The following is a 15,978-nucleotide window of genomic DNA, read 5'->3' as shown; positions in this document are numbered from 1 at the left end:
CACAGCAAAAAAAGAGAAGAAGCTCCATTTTGAAAATAAATAATGGGGGTGTGGTGCCTGAGGGTGGATGCCATAGTGTCCACAGACACAACTTTAAGGATCCCATGCTGCACACCAGCCAGAGCTGGCTCAAGACATTTGGGCATCTGAGGCAAACCACAAAATGGTGCCACCCCCCCCCCGCTGCTACGGAAAGAAGGGGTGAGTGAATTCTCTTTGGCGATCACTCGTCGCCAAGTGAGATTGTCTTCCATAAACACGGTTTGAACAATGAGTCCGTAAGTGACTGTGGAGGCCAATTCTGGACCCACACATCCTTGCACAGTGGGGACATTGGTTCCTGGGTGGGAGTTGATAACGGTGTGGATTTGCCAAGCATGCCTTCCTCTTAGCATGTTTCTCCCTTTCGTCCTGAGTTCGAGCGTCTTCAAAGCCCATGACACCTTTGGTAAAGGCTGTTCTCCAACTGGAGCACTCACAGGCCAGTGTTTCCTAGTTTCCCACTCAGGCGTACAGACACTTCAGCCTGAAAGTGAGATGAGTGCTGCAACCCCATAGTCTCCTTTTGACTGGACTTAACCGTCCAGGGGTCCTTTACCTTTACCTTTTTACCTTCTTCCTTCCTTCCTTGGGTAAGAAGGAACCCCAAGCAACAACAGCAATTTCCACACCAGTTCCTCATATATTATTTTATTTCTCATTTTTATTGGAAGTGAAAAAATAATTTAAACTCATTTATTTGTACAGGTGGCACCATTTTGTGACTGGCAAGCCGTAGGATGTCCTGGCCCACCTTGCTGCCAGCTGGGGGTAAAAGCAACGCAGCCATAGCCACATAGGACCCTGTCTTTTGGACACTAAATGCTCGCAGAGATGCCACCACCCCCTTATTACTCCCCCCACCCTGAATGGGAATGGGCACAAGTAGACCAGGACCACACCATCCTAAGCGGAAACCATCATTAGCCTTCAACCTCTCTGTCTCATCCTTCGTTTCCACACCTCCTCAATCCGTTTTCAGGGTCAAGTAATCTGCAGCGGGGTCTCCAACATTTCCATGAGGAAAGTGTCGATGGGGGTGTCACCGATCAGCTTGAAGAAGAAGAGGTGCTCCAGGCATTTCAGGCCGATAGATCGCAAGGCTGGCAGCCTCAAGAGGAGCTTGGCAAACCTGAAGGAACCAGAGATGTAGAAAACCTGAAGTTAATGACAATCGGGGAAAGCCAAGGGGTGTGCTATGTTGAGAGACAAAATGGCAGATGAAGGTGATGGACTACATGGAATTGGCGGAAATGACTGGCAGAATCCGAGACCAGGGAGAAGAATCGGTGGAAGAAGATTGGAAGAAATTCAAAGATTACCTACAGAAATATTGTAAAATTAATGAATGTTAGAATGATGTTGGATAGAAATTAAGTGGTTTCCAGCTGTAATGCTTAAAGAGAATATGAAAAAAGGGTTATAAATAGGTAAAAATCTAATGGTAAGGATTTGCTGAACCAACAAATTGAAGTGGAATACAAAAAAGGGAGGTATGAGGAGGTCCGGGAAACAAGCTAAAGGAAAAAAAGTAATGGAAAATTTGTGTGTTTTTAACTATTTTTATTTTGTATTTTTGTTATTTTTTTCCATTTTTATTTTAATATTTTAAAAAATCTTAATAAATATCTTATAAAAAAAAGAGAGAGAGACAAAAGAAAGAGCTCCACCTCATTTGCTGGATCTGAAGTAGGGCCTTGCGCAAGGCTCTTCCCGCACCTGGGCCCACATCAGCCGAAGTCAAATGTGTTGCTTGGAACACATGTGTTGCCACGAGTTTTGTTACCCACAGAGCCAGCATACATGATTAAAATTGTGGACAGAAACAGCTGTTTCAGCATTTTAGGCTTCCCTTTGAACCCTGACCATTAGGTCCAGTCGTGACCGACTCTGGGGTTGCGGCGCTCATCTCGCTTTACTGGTTGAGGGAGCCGGCGTACAGCTTCCGGGTCATGTGGCCAGCATGGCTAAGCTGCTTCTGGTGAACCAGAGCGCCAGAGCGGTACCTATTTATCTACTTGCACTGGCATGCTTTTGAACTGCTAGGTTGGCAGGAGCAGGGACCGAGCAACAGGAGCTCACCCCGTTGTGGGGATTTGAACTGCCGACCTTCTGATCAGCAAATCCTAGGCTCTGTGGTTTAACCCACAGCGCCACCCGCGTCCCTTAACTACATAATAATGTCGGCTAATTACAGCAAAGCTAGAAAGTATAAGCCAAAAAGTTACATCCGTTAAATTATAGCCCACATTAGGAATAAATATCTGCCGCTATCTGCAGGCCTGTTGCTGGCTGCAAATATGTCATCATTGAAACATACCGTAAGGGTCAGCAAGGATTCGTTTTGTCCTACCAAAGACACACTAATGCAATTCACATTAAGCCCCTTTCAGGGCTGTTTGGTTCAATCCCAAAGGCCAGGGCTTAGTCTTCTGCCATGGGTGGGTGAGAAAAATGGAGTTGTAGAGTTGGGAGGGACCCCAGGGGTTATCCAGCCCAAACTCGCCTGCTCTGCAGGAATTTCTTTTGCCCAAAGGGGCTTTCCTGCTTGCTGCCCTGTTTCATCAATAATAATAATAATAATAATAATAATAATAATAATAATAATAATAATAATTTATTTGCACCCCGCCCATCTGGCTGGGTTTCCCCAGCCACTCTGGGCGGCTTCCACAAAGACCAAAAATACACTAAGATGTCACACATTAAAAACTTCTCTGAACAGGACTGCCTTAAGTTGTCTTCTGAATGTCAGGTAGTTGTTTATCTCTTTGACATCTTATGGGAGGGCGTTCCACAGGGAGGGCATCACCACCAAGAAGGCCCTCTGCCTGGTTCCCTGTAACTTGGCTTCTCACAATGAGGGAACCGCCAGAAGGCCCTCAGCGCTGGACCTCAGCGTCCGGGCTGAATGATGGGGGTGGAGACACTCCTTCAGGTATACTGGGCCGAGGCCATTTAGGGCTTTAAAGCCCTTTAAAGCCACTTTGTATTGTGCTCGGAAACGTACTGGGAGCCAATGTAGGTCTTTCAAGATCTATGACTCACTTTACCAAGACTCTTCAAGTGAGTATTTCGTGTAGGCACAAATTCATGGAAATGGAAGCTCCTTCCATGAACTCTGCTGGCTATTACTCTCAGTGCCACCCATAGTGCAGGTTAATGCAGCCAGTGGAATCTAATGTTCCAGTCCACACATTGACTCCACACATGCAGGAAAGGGCCCGTCTACATCGCAGCCCTTCTTGAAAGCTCGGTAAGATTTGGAGTGCTGCCTCCCTCTTCCCTCTTCTGTGCGCAGAGGTGATCCATACCCGGGACAGGTGGTTAAAACCAACACCCTCCCAGCCCGAAATTGCTATAGTGGAGATGTTTTGGCATTAACAGCAAGCCTATCAGTTGGTCTCATGCAGGGGTCGGCAACCTAAGGCCTATGGGCCAACAGCAGCCCATGAAGGCCGCTTAACCGGCCCACCAGACACCCCTGAATCAAGTTGTCTGCTTGGCGAGTCCCCGCACGGTGCACTAAACCGGCGCAGCACGGCATGGGGACTCTCTTCTGCGGCTCTGGAAATTGCTTCTACACATGCCCAGATGCCAGAAATCGTGTCTGCAGATGTCCGCGGTGCATGCGCAGAAGAGATTTCTGGCACCGCGGACATGTGCAGATGCGATTTCCGGCATCACGCTGCACCGGCCCAGCCCACGGAGAATCTCTCTGGGAGCGATCCGGCCCGTGCTCAGTAAGCCTTGCCGACCCCTGCTCTAATGTCTGGCTGTGCTTTGTGAACTGTTTGTATGGATTGTCGCCATTTCATTGTTATTACGAATTGTGTTCTGTGCTGTAGTGTCCACTGTTGTGCTAAGCAATGTGCTCTGTCAGTGCAAGGGGTTTGGCTTGCACAACAACACGTTCCGCCTGGGTTTCCTGGAGCAGATTTGGGGACAGGGTGGGGAGAGGATGGGGGAAAGTATCATTGTACAAGCAGAACTCCTTGCACTGACAGAATATGCCAGCTGGATACTTCCCCCTGGTTTTATATACATGTTGTGATTATGGATTAATTATTGCATTAGCTTGCCAAGATTCACAATCCTGGATCTTCTGCTAATCTGGGGCCTTCCAGACACAGCTTTGGCACTATCCTCGGACTTATAAAGGTAAATGTTATGTAGTGTAGTTTCACCCTGGGCCAACAGGGGGATACTGTATATAGTTTTCACTCAGGTCTGTAGATAGTTTTCACTCAGGTCCGCGGCAGTTATTTTAGGCGGGAACTCTGGGCTGTTGTGGTTACAATGTTGTCAGCCGGCTGCCTATAAATACAGGCCGGCTGAGCTGTTTGCTGTCAGTTCTTTTTCAGCTTACCATAATAAAGAGCTACTTGAAGAAATCGCTGTGCCGGCTGCTATGTCAACCCACGACTTAACACTGGCGACGAGGATGGGATAGATGGACATCAGAGCACAGCCAGATGCGGCCAGCCTCTGAACTGAGCTGAATCACAGAGCGAAATCACTGAGCGAAATCACTGGGCAGAACCAATTCAGAGCTGACTGTTCTGGCTGGAGCACTGTGTTCCATCCATCGCCCTTCACGCCGGCATCGGGATCATGGCTTCACTTGTGCCTCTACCGCCGTTTGCGCCAGCTTCTGAATCATGGGACTCCTACCTCGCTCGGTTCGACTGCTACCTCCAAGCCAACGAGCTGACAGCAGTATCAACGGATCGGAAGCGGGGCCTATTCCTCAGCCTCTGTGGGCCTGAGGTGTTTGAGACGGCCCGAGCATTGGTTGCGCCTGAAGCAGTCCAGGCAACACCATGGGACACGATCCAAGAGAAGCTCCGCAACCACTACGCACCGAAGCCGTCCAAGATTGCTGCCCGCCATGCGTTCTACCACCGGAACCAGGCAGAGGGGGAGTCAATCAACAACTACACCACCGCCCTGCGACAGGCTGCAATGCACTGTGAGTTCCGAGACTTAGACGATGCCCTGATGGATCGAATCGTCTGCGGGGTCCGGGACATCCATCTGCAACGGCGTCTCCTAGCCAAGCCAGACCTCACGCTACAGAAAGCCATTGAGGAGGCTGTGGCCTCAGAAGCTGCTGAACGCTCCGCCCAGGAGATCCGCAAGTCCAGCAGCCCGCGTCTTGCTAGGGAGCCAGTTCCGGTGCATCATGAAGAGGCCAGCAGTGATGAGGCATCCCCCAGTGAAGACGATGACGTGCACCAGACAAAGCGGGAGCGCAGGAAGTTCCAACAGAAGTCCAAGGGCCAACCGGAATGTGCTGGCTGCGGAGGCAACCATTCCCGTGCCAAGTGTCGATTCAGAGACGCCATCTGTAGGAAGTGTTCCAGAAGGGGCCACATCGCTAAGGTCTGCCGATCGGCTCCGTCTGACACCCCCCCTTCATCGACTCGCAAGTCCAAGTCTTCACTCCAGTCTGCCAAGGAAAGTTGTTTCGCTCTCACCAACTGCCGCTGCCCGTCTGGAACCACGATTGGCCAAACCGACTCGCCTACGCGACGCAAGCTGAACGTCACGGTGCTCATTGAAGGAGCTCCATGTGACATGGAGATCGACACCGGGTCTGCCCTGTCCATCGTGTCATGGAGCACCCTCAAAAGACTGGTACCCAGAGTGTCCAAAAGGCAACTCGACTCTCACCGCGTACACCTGAGAGACTACCAGGGAAACGACATTCCCGTGGTAGGCGTTGGCCGGTTCCGGATCGCCTTCAAGGATTTTTCGGGCCTGCTCCGGTTGGTGGTGGTCGAAGGTCAGCGGCCAAGCCTCCTAGGGCTAGACTGGTTTGATGCCCTCGGCCTGGAAGTCTCCGGCATCAACTGCATCTCTAACGCAGAGACTGAGGGTCTGGTCAAAGACTTTGCCGAGGTTTTTGACGGCACCTTGGGCCAATATACAGGTACGCCCATCTCCTTTAGCCTTGATCCACAAGTCGCCCCCATCAAGCTAAAGCCACGCCGGGTTCCCTTTGCTCTCAAGGCTAAGGTGGATGAACAACTGGACAAACTGATCGCCCAAGGAGTTTTGGAGCCGGTTGACCACGCAAAGTGGGAAACCCCCATCGTCACGCCTGTCAAGCCAGATGGGTCGGTGAGAATCTGCGCTGACTACAAGTGCACAATCAACAAGGCGCTTCAGCAGCACGCTTATCCGGTTCCTGTTGTCCAACACCTGCTGCATTCCCTGGGTGAGGGTAAGGTCTTCGCTAAGCTGGACCTTGCCCAAGCCTATCAACAACTGCCAGTCGATGATGCCACTGCTGAAGCCCAGACGATCGTCACCCACCGGGGGGCATTCCGTTGCCGCCGGTTGCAGTTCGGGGTGAGTGTGGCTCCTGGTATCTTCCAAAGCCTTATGGAGCGTCTCCTGCAAGGGCTTCCTGGCGTGGTACCATATTTTGATGACGTCTTGGTGTCTGCAGACTCACACCAGCAGCTGTTCGAGCGCCTCCGTGCCGTGCTGACCAGGTTCCAGGAGGCCGGGCTCAAGGTAAAGAGGGAGAAGTGCCAGATTGCCGTTCCACAGGTAGAGTTCCTGGGCTATCTTATCGATGCCTCCGGCCTTCATCCAACCACATCCAAGATCCGCGCTATCCAGCAGGCCCCCACACCAAAGAACAAAACGGAGTTGCAGGCATTCCTGGGGCTGCTGAACTTTTATAACATGTTCCTGCCCCACAAAGCCACAGTGGCTGAGCCTCTTCACCGACTCCTTAGCACTAAGACGCCTTGGGCCTGGGGTCATCGAGAGACGGCGGCCTTCAACGCGGTCAAGGCCCTCCTTTCTTCAGACAGTGTGCTGGTACAGTACAGTGAATCCAGGCCGCTGGTCCTTGCCTGCGACGCCTCACCTTTTGGCATCGGTGCTGTCCTTAGTCACCGTTTTCCAGATGGAAGAGAAGCACCGCTCGCCTACTTTTCCAGGACACTATCTCCGACGGAACGGAATTACAGCCAGCTCGACAAGGAGGCATTGGCACTTGTGGCTGGAGTGAAGAGGTTCCATGAATACCTCTATGGCAGGACTTTTGACCTCATCACTGACCACAAGCCACTCCTGGGCCTCCTCGCCGGTGATCGTCCAACTCCACCGGTCCTCTCACCACGCATGCTGCGATGGACTGTTTTCCTGGCTGCCTACCACTACCGGCTCATCCATCGCCCGGGGAAATCGATGGGCCATGCCGACGCCCTCAGCCGTTGCCCTCTTCCAGCATTTGTGGAAGACCCGGCTCCAGCTTCATCGCTCCTTCTGATTGAGGATCTTCCGGCAGCACCTGTATCGGCTGCCACTGTGGCCTCCGCCTCTGCCCAGGATCGCACCATCAGCCGGGTGCTCAACTGGGTGTGGAGGGGGTGGCCACAAGGGCCTTTTGCATCAGAGTTCCAGCCCTTCGCAACCAGACAACATGAACTCTCAGCTCATCGCGGCTGTCTGCTGTGCGGAGACCGCGTCGTGATTCCCCAGGGGCTCCGTCAGCGCGTCCTGGAGGCTCTGCACGTTGGCCACCCGGGAATTGTCAAAATGAAGGCGTTGGCTCGGTGTTACGTCTGGTGGCCTAATATGGACGATGCCATCACTGCCTGGGTGTCCGCCTGTCAAGCGTGCCAAGAGTCGAGGCCTGCACCACCGGCAGCTAAGGGACACACCTGGGAGACGCCAAAGACACCCTGGTCGAGGGTGCACATCGATCTGGCTGGCCCCTTTCACGGCCGGACCTTTATGGTAGTGGTGGACGCCTATTCCAAATGGCTGGAGGTCACCCTGATGCCCTCCACCACCACCGAAGCTGTCATCCGGGTGCTGCGAGGCCTGTTTGCAACGCATGGGTGTCCTGATGTCCTTGTCTCTGACAACGGACCGCAGTTCACGTCAGGCACGTTTGAGCGGTATCTTTTGGGACTGGGCATCCGCCATGCCCTAACGGCACCTTTTCATCCATCCAGCAACGGGCAAGCGGAAAGAATGGTGCGCTCGACAAAAGAGGCACTGGCGCGCCTGGACCGGGGAGACTGGCATGAGCGGGTCGCCGAATACTTGTTCGTGCAACACATCACCCCTCATGCGGCCACAGGGAGGAGTCCTGCTGAACTGCTTATGGGCCGCCGCCTCAGGTCACCGCTCGACCGGCTACACCCAGACTTTGCCGTGGCTGAACCCCCAGGCTGTGCCAACGCACCACGGTCATTTGTCCCAGGAAACCAGGTCTTTGCCCGGAACTATGTGGGGGACATCCCTTGGGTGCCAGCCACAGTAGTGGGAGTCACTGGACCTCGCTCGTACCAGGTGGCACTCGAAGACGGACGCTTGTGGCGACGGCACATAGACCAGCTTAGGCGCAGGGTTGGGGACTTGGACACTACCGAGGTGCCCCCAACTGCGCTTGCGGCTCCAGAAGAGACACGTACAGATGGCGAGGCCCCACTTACACCTCCCTCGCAAACTGCCAGTGTGGAGCCGAACCAAGCCGTTTCAGAACAGACTCAGACCACTCCACTTGCGGAGGCTCCACCCACAGCAGCGGATCCAGGGGAGTTGGTTCCAACGCCACCTAGGGTCGCACCACAGCCTCCGCGAGAACTGTGTGGCCCTCCGGACTTGGCTACCAGTCCCCGGCAGTCTGGCAGAGTTTCCAAGCGCCCAACTTATTTAAAGGACTATGTTGTTGGACAGGTATCACTGTTGGTCTAAGTATGGGAAATGTAACCGATATGCTTTTGTGCCTAATTGAACCATTACGCGTAGTGCTGTATATAAGGAAACCATTACGATTGTAACTAACGCCTTATCTCGGTGGGGAGGGGTGTTATGTAGTGTAGTTTCACCCTGGGCCAACAGGGGGATACTGTATATAGTTTTCACTCAGGTCTGTAGATAGTTTTCACTCAGGTCCGCGGCAGTTATTTTAGGCGGGAACTCTGGGCTGTTGTGGTTACAATGTTGTCAGCCGGCTGCCTATAAATACAGGCCGGCTGAGCTGTTTGCTGTCAGTTCTTTTTCAGCTTACCATAATAAAGAGCTACTTGAAGAAATCGCTGTGCCGGCTGCTATGTCAACCCACGAGTTAACAGTAAAGGTAAAGGGTCCAGTCGTGACCGACTCGGGGGTTGCGGAGCTCATCTCACTTTATTGGCCAAAGGAGCTGGCATACAGCTTCCGGGTCATGTGGCCAGCATGACTAAGCCACTTCTGGCGAACCAGAGCAGCACACGGAAACGCCGTTTACCTTCCCGCCAGAGCGGTACCTATTTATCTACTTGCACTTTGATGTGCTTTCGAACTGCTAGGTTGCCAGGAGATGGGACCGAGCAACGGGAGCTCACCCCGTCGCGGGGATTCAAACTGCCGACCTTCTGATCGGCAAGTCCTAGGCTCTGTGGTTTAACCCACAGGACCACCCGTGTCTCATCCTCGGACTTATAGGATGCACCAATTGCCATATCTCCAGTTCCCCAGCCTTTCAGGGCACACCAACTGTAAAATCAGGCAGGAACCTTTTAACAACCTAGCCAACTCCTCTGGGGATGTGGAACCAACCACAGGACGGCTCTTGTCAGCCTACAGTTGGCTGCATTTCCCTGCTAAGACCACAGCTTCCTGCAACTACAGCAGGAGAGAGCTTTAGCTAGCAGGGCTCATTTTGAGCTATCCAAGGTCCTGGTCTTCCACACCCGCTGCCTAAGAGAGCTTGACCAGGCTTTATCTGCTTGGTGTGACCTTGACTATGGCAACCCAACTTCACCAGATACTGCCTGCTTCTTCTGTGCACCTCAAGCACCCACAGAACAGGATATAGCTAAACTCTGGCGGAATTAAATTTGGTTTTTGAATTGTTTAATGCTGATTATTTTTACTATGCACTTTCAAAAATGTCTTGATATTGTGATGTGTGAGTTGTTGGGCTGTGTGTGTGTGTGTGTGTGTGTGTGTGTGTGTGTGTGTAAACAGCTCTGAGCAGGATATATATAGAAAGGTACCATATTGATAAAATGCCAATGAAACAGGGAGGAAGCAGGTTGTGTGATGGTCTCTAGTCTAGGTTTTTCGTTTTAGCTTTAAATCCACTGCAGATCGCAGGAAGACGTAGGAAAAGAAACTAAACTTCATTTCACTCAGAAACGATACCCCCCCCCCTGCTTTCACCAAAACATTTATCTGTATTTTAGAGCTTAAAATGGGTCAGCCTTCTTAGACTGACAACTGCATAATGTACCTAACATGGGGTTGGACTTAAAGAGAACTCAGCTGCTTCCTGACTTTCTTTTGGATATTGGTAATAATAATAATAATAATAATAATAATAATAATAATAATAATAATAATACCCTGCCCATCTGGCGGGGTTTCCCCAGCCACTCTGGGTGGTTCCCAGCAGAACACTAAAAACAGAATAAAACCTCAAACATTAAAAACTTCCCTAAACAGGGCTGCCTTCAGATGTCTTCTAAAAGTCAAAGAGTTGTTTATTGCCTTGACATCCGATGGGAGGTTGTTCCACGTGACAGGTGCCACCACCGAGAAGGCCCTCTGCCTGGTAACCTCACTTCTCACAGTGAGGGACCCACCAGAAGGCCCTCAGCGCTGGGCCTCACTGAATGTATCCCACCACACTAGTTACCAGAGTTTGCTTTCAGGCACAAATCCAAGGCACTGAATCCCCTCCTGCAAGTTTTTCACACCTTGGATACACATTATTTATAAACTCCACTTTTCTCCACATGAATCCCATTGGCATTTACAACCTGTGGACCAGGCCTAGCCAACATTTGCTGCCAGCTGCAGAACCTTGACTGCAGTTGCTTTTTAATAGAATGGCAAAATGGTACCCACGAGGTGGAGAGTTGTCCCACTCGTGACCTCTTGGAGGGTATAAAATTCACCTTTCCCCAAAAATATTTGGGTGACCATTTAGGGACATCTTGTGGCCTCTGTTGTGTGCTGTTGGTTTTGCTGTACTGTTGGGCTGTACACCGTTAATTTAAAATATTCTACTTCATCCCTTCCAGCCTAGAGGCAGCTGACAAAGCATTAAAGCCATTAAACAGCATACACAATATAAATAACCACCGTTCCACATTTGCCCCAATTCCTATCAAATCTATTCAATACCAAAATCAACCAAAAAGGGGTGGCAGAGGAGGAGAGAGGAATCTGTAGGAGAAATACTGTACACAGAAGATAACTTTTAATGACTCCCCATTTGCATGTTAACCAGCAGATGGCAGAATTGGATAACGTAGTTATTCCAAAGGCTACTGGAAGGAAAGAGAAAGTGAGATCCAGAAGAAAAGTCACATCCAAAGTTGGCTCTCCACTATCAGCCTGTACTTCCTCCCCCTCAGTCATTTCCTTATCTAGAGGTTTGACAGAGACAGGAGGGCACTGCAGTCTTCTTAAAGAGAGATTGCCAACTTGGGAGTGGATGAGATCAGGAGGCAAAGGATCTGATCTCCGGCCACCAGAACAGAAAGTTGCTCCATCTAACTCATGCGTAGGCAAACTAAGGCCCAGGGGCCGGATCTGGCCCAATCACCTTCTAAATCCAGCCCACAGATGGTCAGGGAATCAGAGTGTTTTTACATGAGTAGAATGTGTGCTTTTATTTAAAATGCATCTCTGGGTTATTTGTGGGGCATAGGAATTCGTTCATTATTTTCCTTCAAAATATAGTCTGGCCCCCCACAAGGTCTGAGGGACCAGCCCCCTGCTGAAAAAGTTTGCTGACCCCTGATCTAACTTCTTGTTTCCCTGCTGAAACCCATGTCCCTGGTTCATTTCTAACTTGTTGCTCTGGAGTAAATAAGCAAATGCGATGTTGGATAATTCCAACAAAAACAGAAAAGCAATCGGTGTTTGTTCACATTGCTGTTGGTTTTTTCAGTTCAAAAGTGATGCACAATTAGGGACTGTTTTTATGTTGTTTTGACAGCAGCTTCCTTTCCACTGAGATGAATGTAAGTTACCTTAAAGAGAGGGGTGCAAGACTCAGGGCTCACTCAGACTTCCTTTCGCACTGTTCTTTCCAGGCACAGATCTGGGCTTTAAACAGTTCCTTTTTTATCCTGACACTTTCCCTGGGAAAACCCGACGGTTGTTTGCTGTGATCAGTGGTAAAACACAGGTTTTCCTAGGGAAAACTGTGTGTGTGTGTGTGTGTGTGTGTGTGTGTGTGTGTGTGTGTGTGTGTAGAGTGCTCAGACATGGAGCTTTAAAGTCCAGACCAGTGGCGTAGCGTAGGGGGTGCAGGGGGGGCCGGCCGCACCGGGCGCAACATCTGGGGGTTAGGGTTAGGGGGCGCAAATCCACGGGTTAGGGGGCACAAATTACTTGCCTTGCCCCGGGTGCTGACAACCCACGCTACGCCACTGGTCCAGACCTGTGCCGAGAAATGAGCCCAGTGAATGTCATATTTGGTGGAAACCAAACCGCAGCAGAAAGTAAGCGGCGGTGATTGTGATGGATACAGGTTGGAACAGAAACAGCTGCCTTCTCACATCCCTATTTGGGACTGGCGGTCGATTCTGGATCTAAGAAATATAGACTTTTTATTTATTTAATAAATTTAGATCTCGTTTTTCCTCTAGGGAACTCAACGTGATATTCAAGGGGTTTTAGGTTGTCACTGATCCAAGTACATCTCATCCCCAGATCTAGATCTAGCAAGGTTGTTGCCTACTACTGATTTGTCCCTTTTGGCTCTCTTGTCCTCTGAATGTTTCCGAACCAACCGAACACACAGAAGCACCATCATTGGTATTCTGCATTTTCCAACATCATTCTGTGTTAAGAGTGGTGCTGAGCCTCTTTCTATTTACCTTCCCGGTTGATCAGGATACTTTTGTTTGGTGTACGCCTCCAGAGCTGCATAAACTTTCTCACGTAGCGATTCCACCTCTGCAGGACTAGACAGACCCTTGGCATCTGATGGGGTGAGAGAGCAAGGAAGGGAGGGGAATCATGATTTAAAAACAGCAGAGCTATTGCCCACTCCTTATCTGTAGGTTGCAGAATGGCCAAGTGAACTGTAATAGCATCGTACTCCATGGTGTATGTTAGCTGTGAAACTGTAATTAACTGGAAAAACAGGCAGTGCAATAATATTACCCATCTACCTGAAAGAGACCTCTGAGAAGACACACTGCTGTCCCTAATATATACAATGTGGTAAAGGTAAAGGTGGACACAGGTGGTGCTGTGGTCTAAACCACTGAGCCTCTTGGGCAGGCTTCCTCAACCTCGGCCCTCCAGATGTTTTTGGCCTTCAACTCCCATGATCCCTAGCTACCAGGACCAGTGGACAGGGATGATGGGAATTGTAGTCTCAAAACATCTGGAGGGCCAAGGTTGAGGAAGCCTGCTCTTGGGCTTGCAGATCAGAAGGTTGGCTGTTCAAATCCCCGCAATGGGGTGAGCACTCGTTGCTCTGTCCCAGCTCCTGCCAACCTAGCAGTTCGAAAGCACACCAGTGCAAGTAGATCAATAGGTACCACTGTGGCGGGAAGGTAAACAGCATTTCCGTGTGCTCTTGTTTCCTTCACATTGTTCCATTGAGCCAGAAGAGATTTAGTCATGCTGGCTGCATGACCCAGAAAGCTGTGGACAAACACCAGCTCCCTCGGCCTGAAGTGAGATGAGTGCCACACCCCATAGTCACCTTTGACTGGCCTTAACCGTCCAGGGGTCCTTTACCTTTTTTACTTTACTATGTGGTACCAGCCAGAAACCAAAAAAGACTGCCTCATGGCCCTTACATGGCAACAGGATGGCCTTACAAAGGTAAAGGGACCCCTGACCATTAGGTCCAGTCGTGACCGACTCTGGGGTTGCGGCGCTCATCTCGCTTTATTGGCCGAGGGAGCCGGCGTACAGCTTCTGGGTCATGTGGCCAGCATGACTAAGCCGCTTCTGGTGAACCAGAGCAGTGCACGGAAACGCCATTTACCTTCCCACCGGAGCGGTACCTATTTATCTACTTGCACTGCGTGCTTTCGAACTGCTAGGTTGGCAGGAGCTGGAACCGAGCAACGGGAGCTCACCCCATTGTGGGGATTCGAACCACCAACCTTCTGATCGGCAAGTCCTAGGCTCCGTGGTTTAACCCACAGCGCCACCCGCGTCCCTTAGGATGGCCTTAGGCAGGCTTAAAGTGGTATCCCCTTCCTTACAATATGAGGACTACACATTTTATTCATCTTTTCTACTGCTATCCCCATTGCTGTTCAGTCATTTCTCTCCATGCATTGCTCCATTTCCATTCTCTTTAAGCACCATTTTCTTCTGTATTTTCCTGCCACTGGACTAACTTGGCTACCTCAGTGCCACATGGATGAATGAGGGAGTGATGGCAAAGCTGGGCTGCTAAGAGAAGAGGGCACCAAGAAGGCCTTTCCCTAGAACCATCAAGAACAGGCCTGCCCACGAGCCGCTGCTCAGAACCCAGGGCTAGATTTATTCATGAGTTGATTTGACCCTGGACCAGCTTCCACACATACCTGGGTTGAACAGGACAATGGCTCGTAGGCACCCCAGCTCAGATTTGTCCATCTGCATGTCTTTCATTTTGGATACCAGCTCAGTAAGGACCCTGTATTAGAGACAAGAGAGGGAATTGAAGAGTCAAAGTCTGCAGTGATGCACTCGGTGTGCAAATAGCAGTCCGAGGTGCATTCACACCACAGTGTAGAATTGCCAGGCTTCATTCATTCACTTTTCAAGGGGCATCCGTATTGTCAGGGGCTGGACTGAGGAGGAATGGTGAGGACAGCCCCCCCCCTTCTCCTGACCCTTCCTGAGAACAGGAGGACAGTATAGATTTAGATCAGTGGTTTGCAGAAGGGCATAATTCAGAGGCTGCAGAGGGGAGAAGCTGGGGAATATTGGAAGAGGAGCAGGAAGAAGAAGAAGGAGGAGGAGGAGGAGGAGGAGGGGGAGGAGGAGGAGGAGGAGGAGGAGGAGAAGGGTAGAGACAGCTGAGAGACTCAGTGTCCTTGGAAAGCATTCCTGACCACCACCACCCTTCTCCCAGGACCAGACGGGCGTTGAGAGTAGTAGAACAGAGAGCTCAGAAGCAGAAAGCTCAGATTAGCCAGCGCAGGTCTGACGTAGAATAGGGGCAGTGCCAGATTTAGGTATAAACTAAACAAGCTATAACTTAGGGCCCCACTCTCTTGGGGGACCCCCCAAAAAATAAAGGGAAAAAATGGATGTACAATTCCAAAATATAAGATAAAAAAACAAATAAAATAAAACCTGCATACAGCCACAGCGTTTTGTGTTGTGTAGGCTCTTATTTGTTATGTGGAAATGGCTTTAGATACCTATTAGGTCCATAAATTACCATAGAGGATATATTCAACATAAAAAACAGCGGCAATTTGTTGTTAACAAAGGACAGCTGGACAAATAAAGGGCCCTATTACCTTCAGTAGCTATGGGCCTCATCAAACCTAAATCCAGCCCTGAATAGGTGAGACGAAGGGGGGTGGGACTTTACTTGGAGCAACCCCATCTTGGCATAGAGACTACATCCCTTTGTCATGCTGTGAATACTGAATAAATTACTTGGTAAGGACTCTTTATGTTATCTGCTTGTGGGGGGCTGGCTGCCACTGGGGAGGGATAGTATTCCCTTAGCCTTGACAGATATAGTGCCATCATCTAGTCACCATTATCCTGTGTTTTCCATCTTGTTCTTCCACCTTTTCTCAGAGCACAGAAAGCTCACTTTCTTCTGAATTAAAAGTGGCACCATCTCTCCAGGCACAGGTGGCTTATCCCATCATTCCTGACCATTGGCCATGCTGAACAGGGCAAATGGGGAGGTGTTGTTCAATGGAGTTGAACAACACCTGGAAGGCACAAAGGCACTCAGTGACTTTTCCTAAGCACCACCCTTCTTCCTTT

At 50.4% G+C, this 15,978-nt stretch overlaps 1 protein-coding gene across 2 annotated transcripts in view; it reads right to left on the bottom strand.

Moving 5' to 3' along the window:
• Positions 1-674: 674 nt before the first annotated feature.
• RXRG (retinoid X receptor gamma) overlaps positions 675-15,978 on the bottom strand; it is a 77,992-nt gene continuing 62,688 nt past the window's right edge. For both annotated transcript variants that reach the window (XM_083506820.1, XM_083506821.1), the window contains exons 8-10: positions 14,568-14,659; positions 12,891-12,996; positions 675-1,171 (exon numbers count right to left, since the gene is read on the bottom strand). In XM_083506820.1, the coding sequence (XP_083362946.1) occupies positions 1,024-1,171; positions 12,891-12,996; positions 14,568-14,659 (346 nt within the window). In that variant the 3' untranslated portion in view covers positions 675-1,023. The remainder of the gene's footprint in view (positions 1,172-12,890; positions 12,997-14,567; positions 14,660-15,978) is intronic.

Source organism: Podarcis liolepis (genome assembly GCF_965112155.1).
Source record: "Podarcis liolepis genome assembly, chromosome: 6".
Taxonomy (NCBI): Eukaryota; Metazoa; Chordata; class Lepidosauria; order Squamata; family Lacertidae; genus Podarcis; species Podarcis liolepis.
Note: the sequence above shows the minus strand (reverse complement) of the source record. Positions and strands in the feature narration are given on the sequence as shown.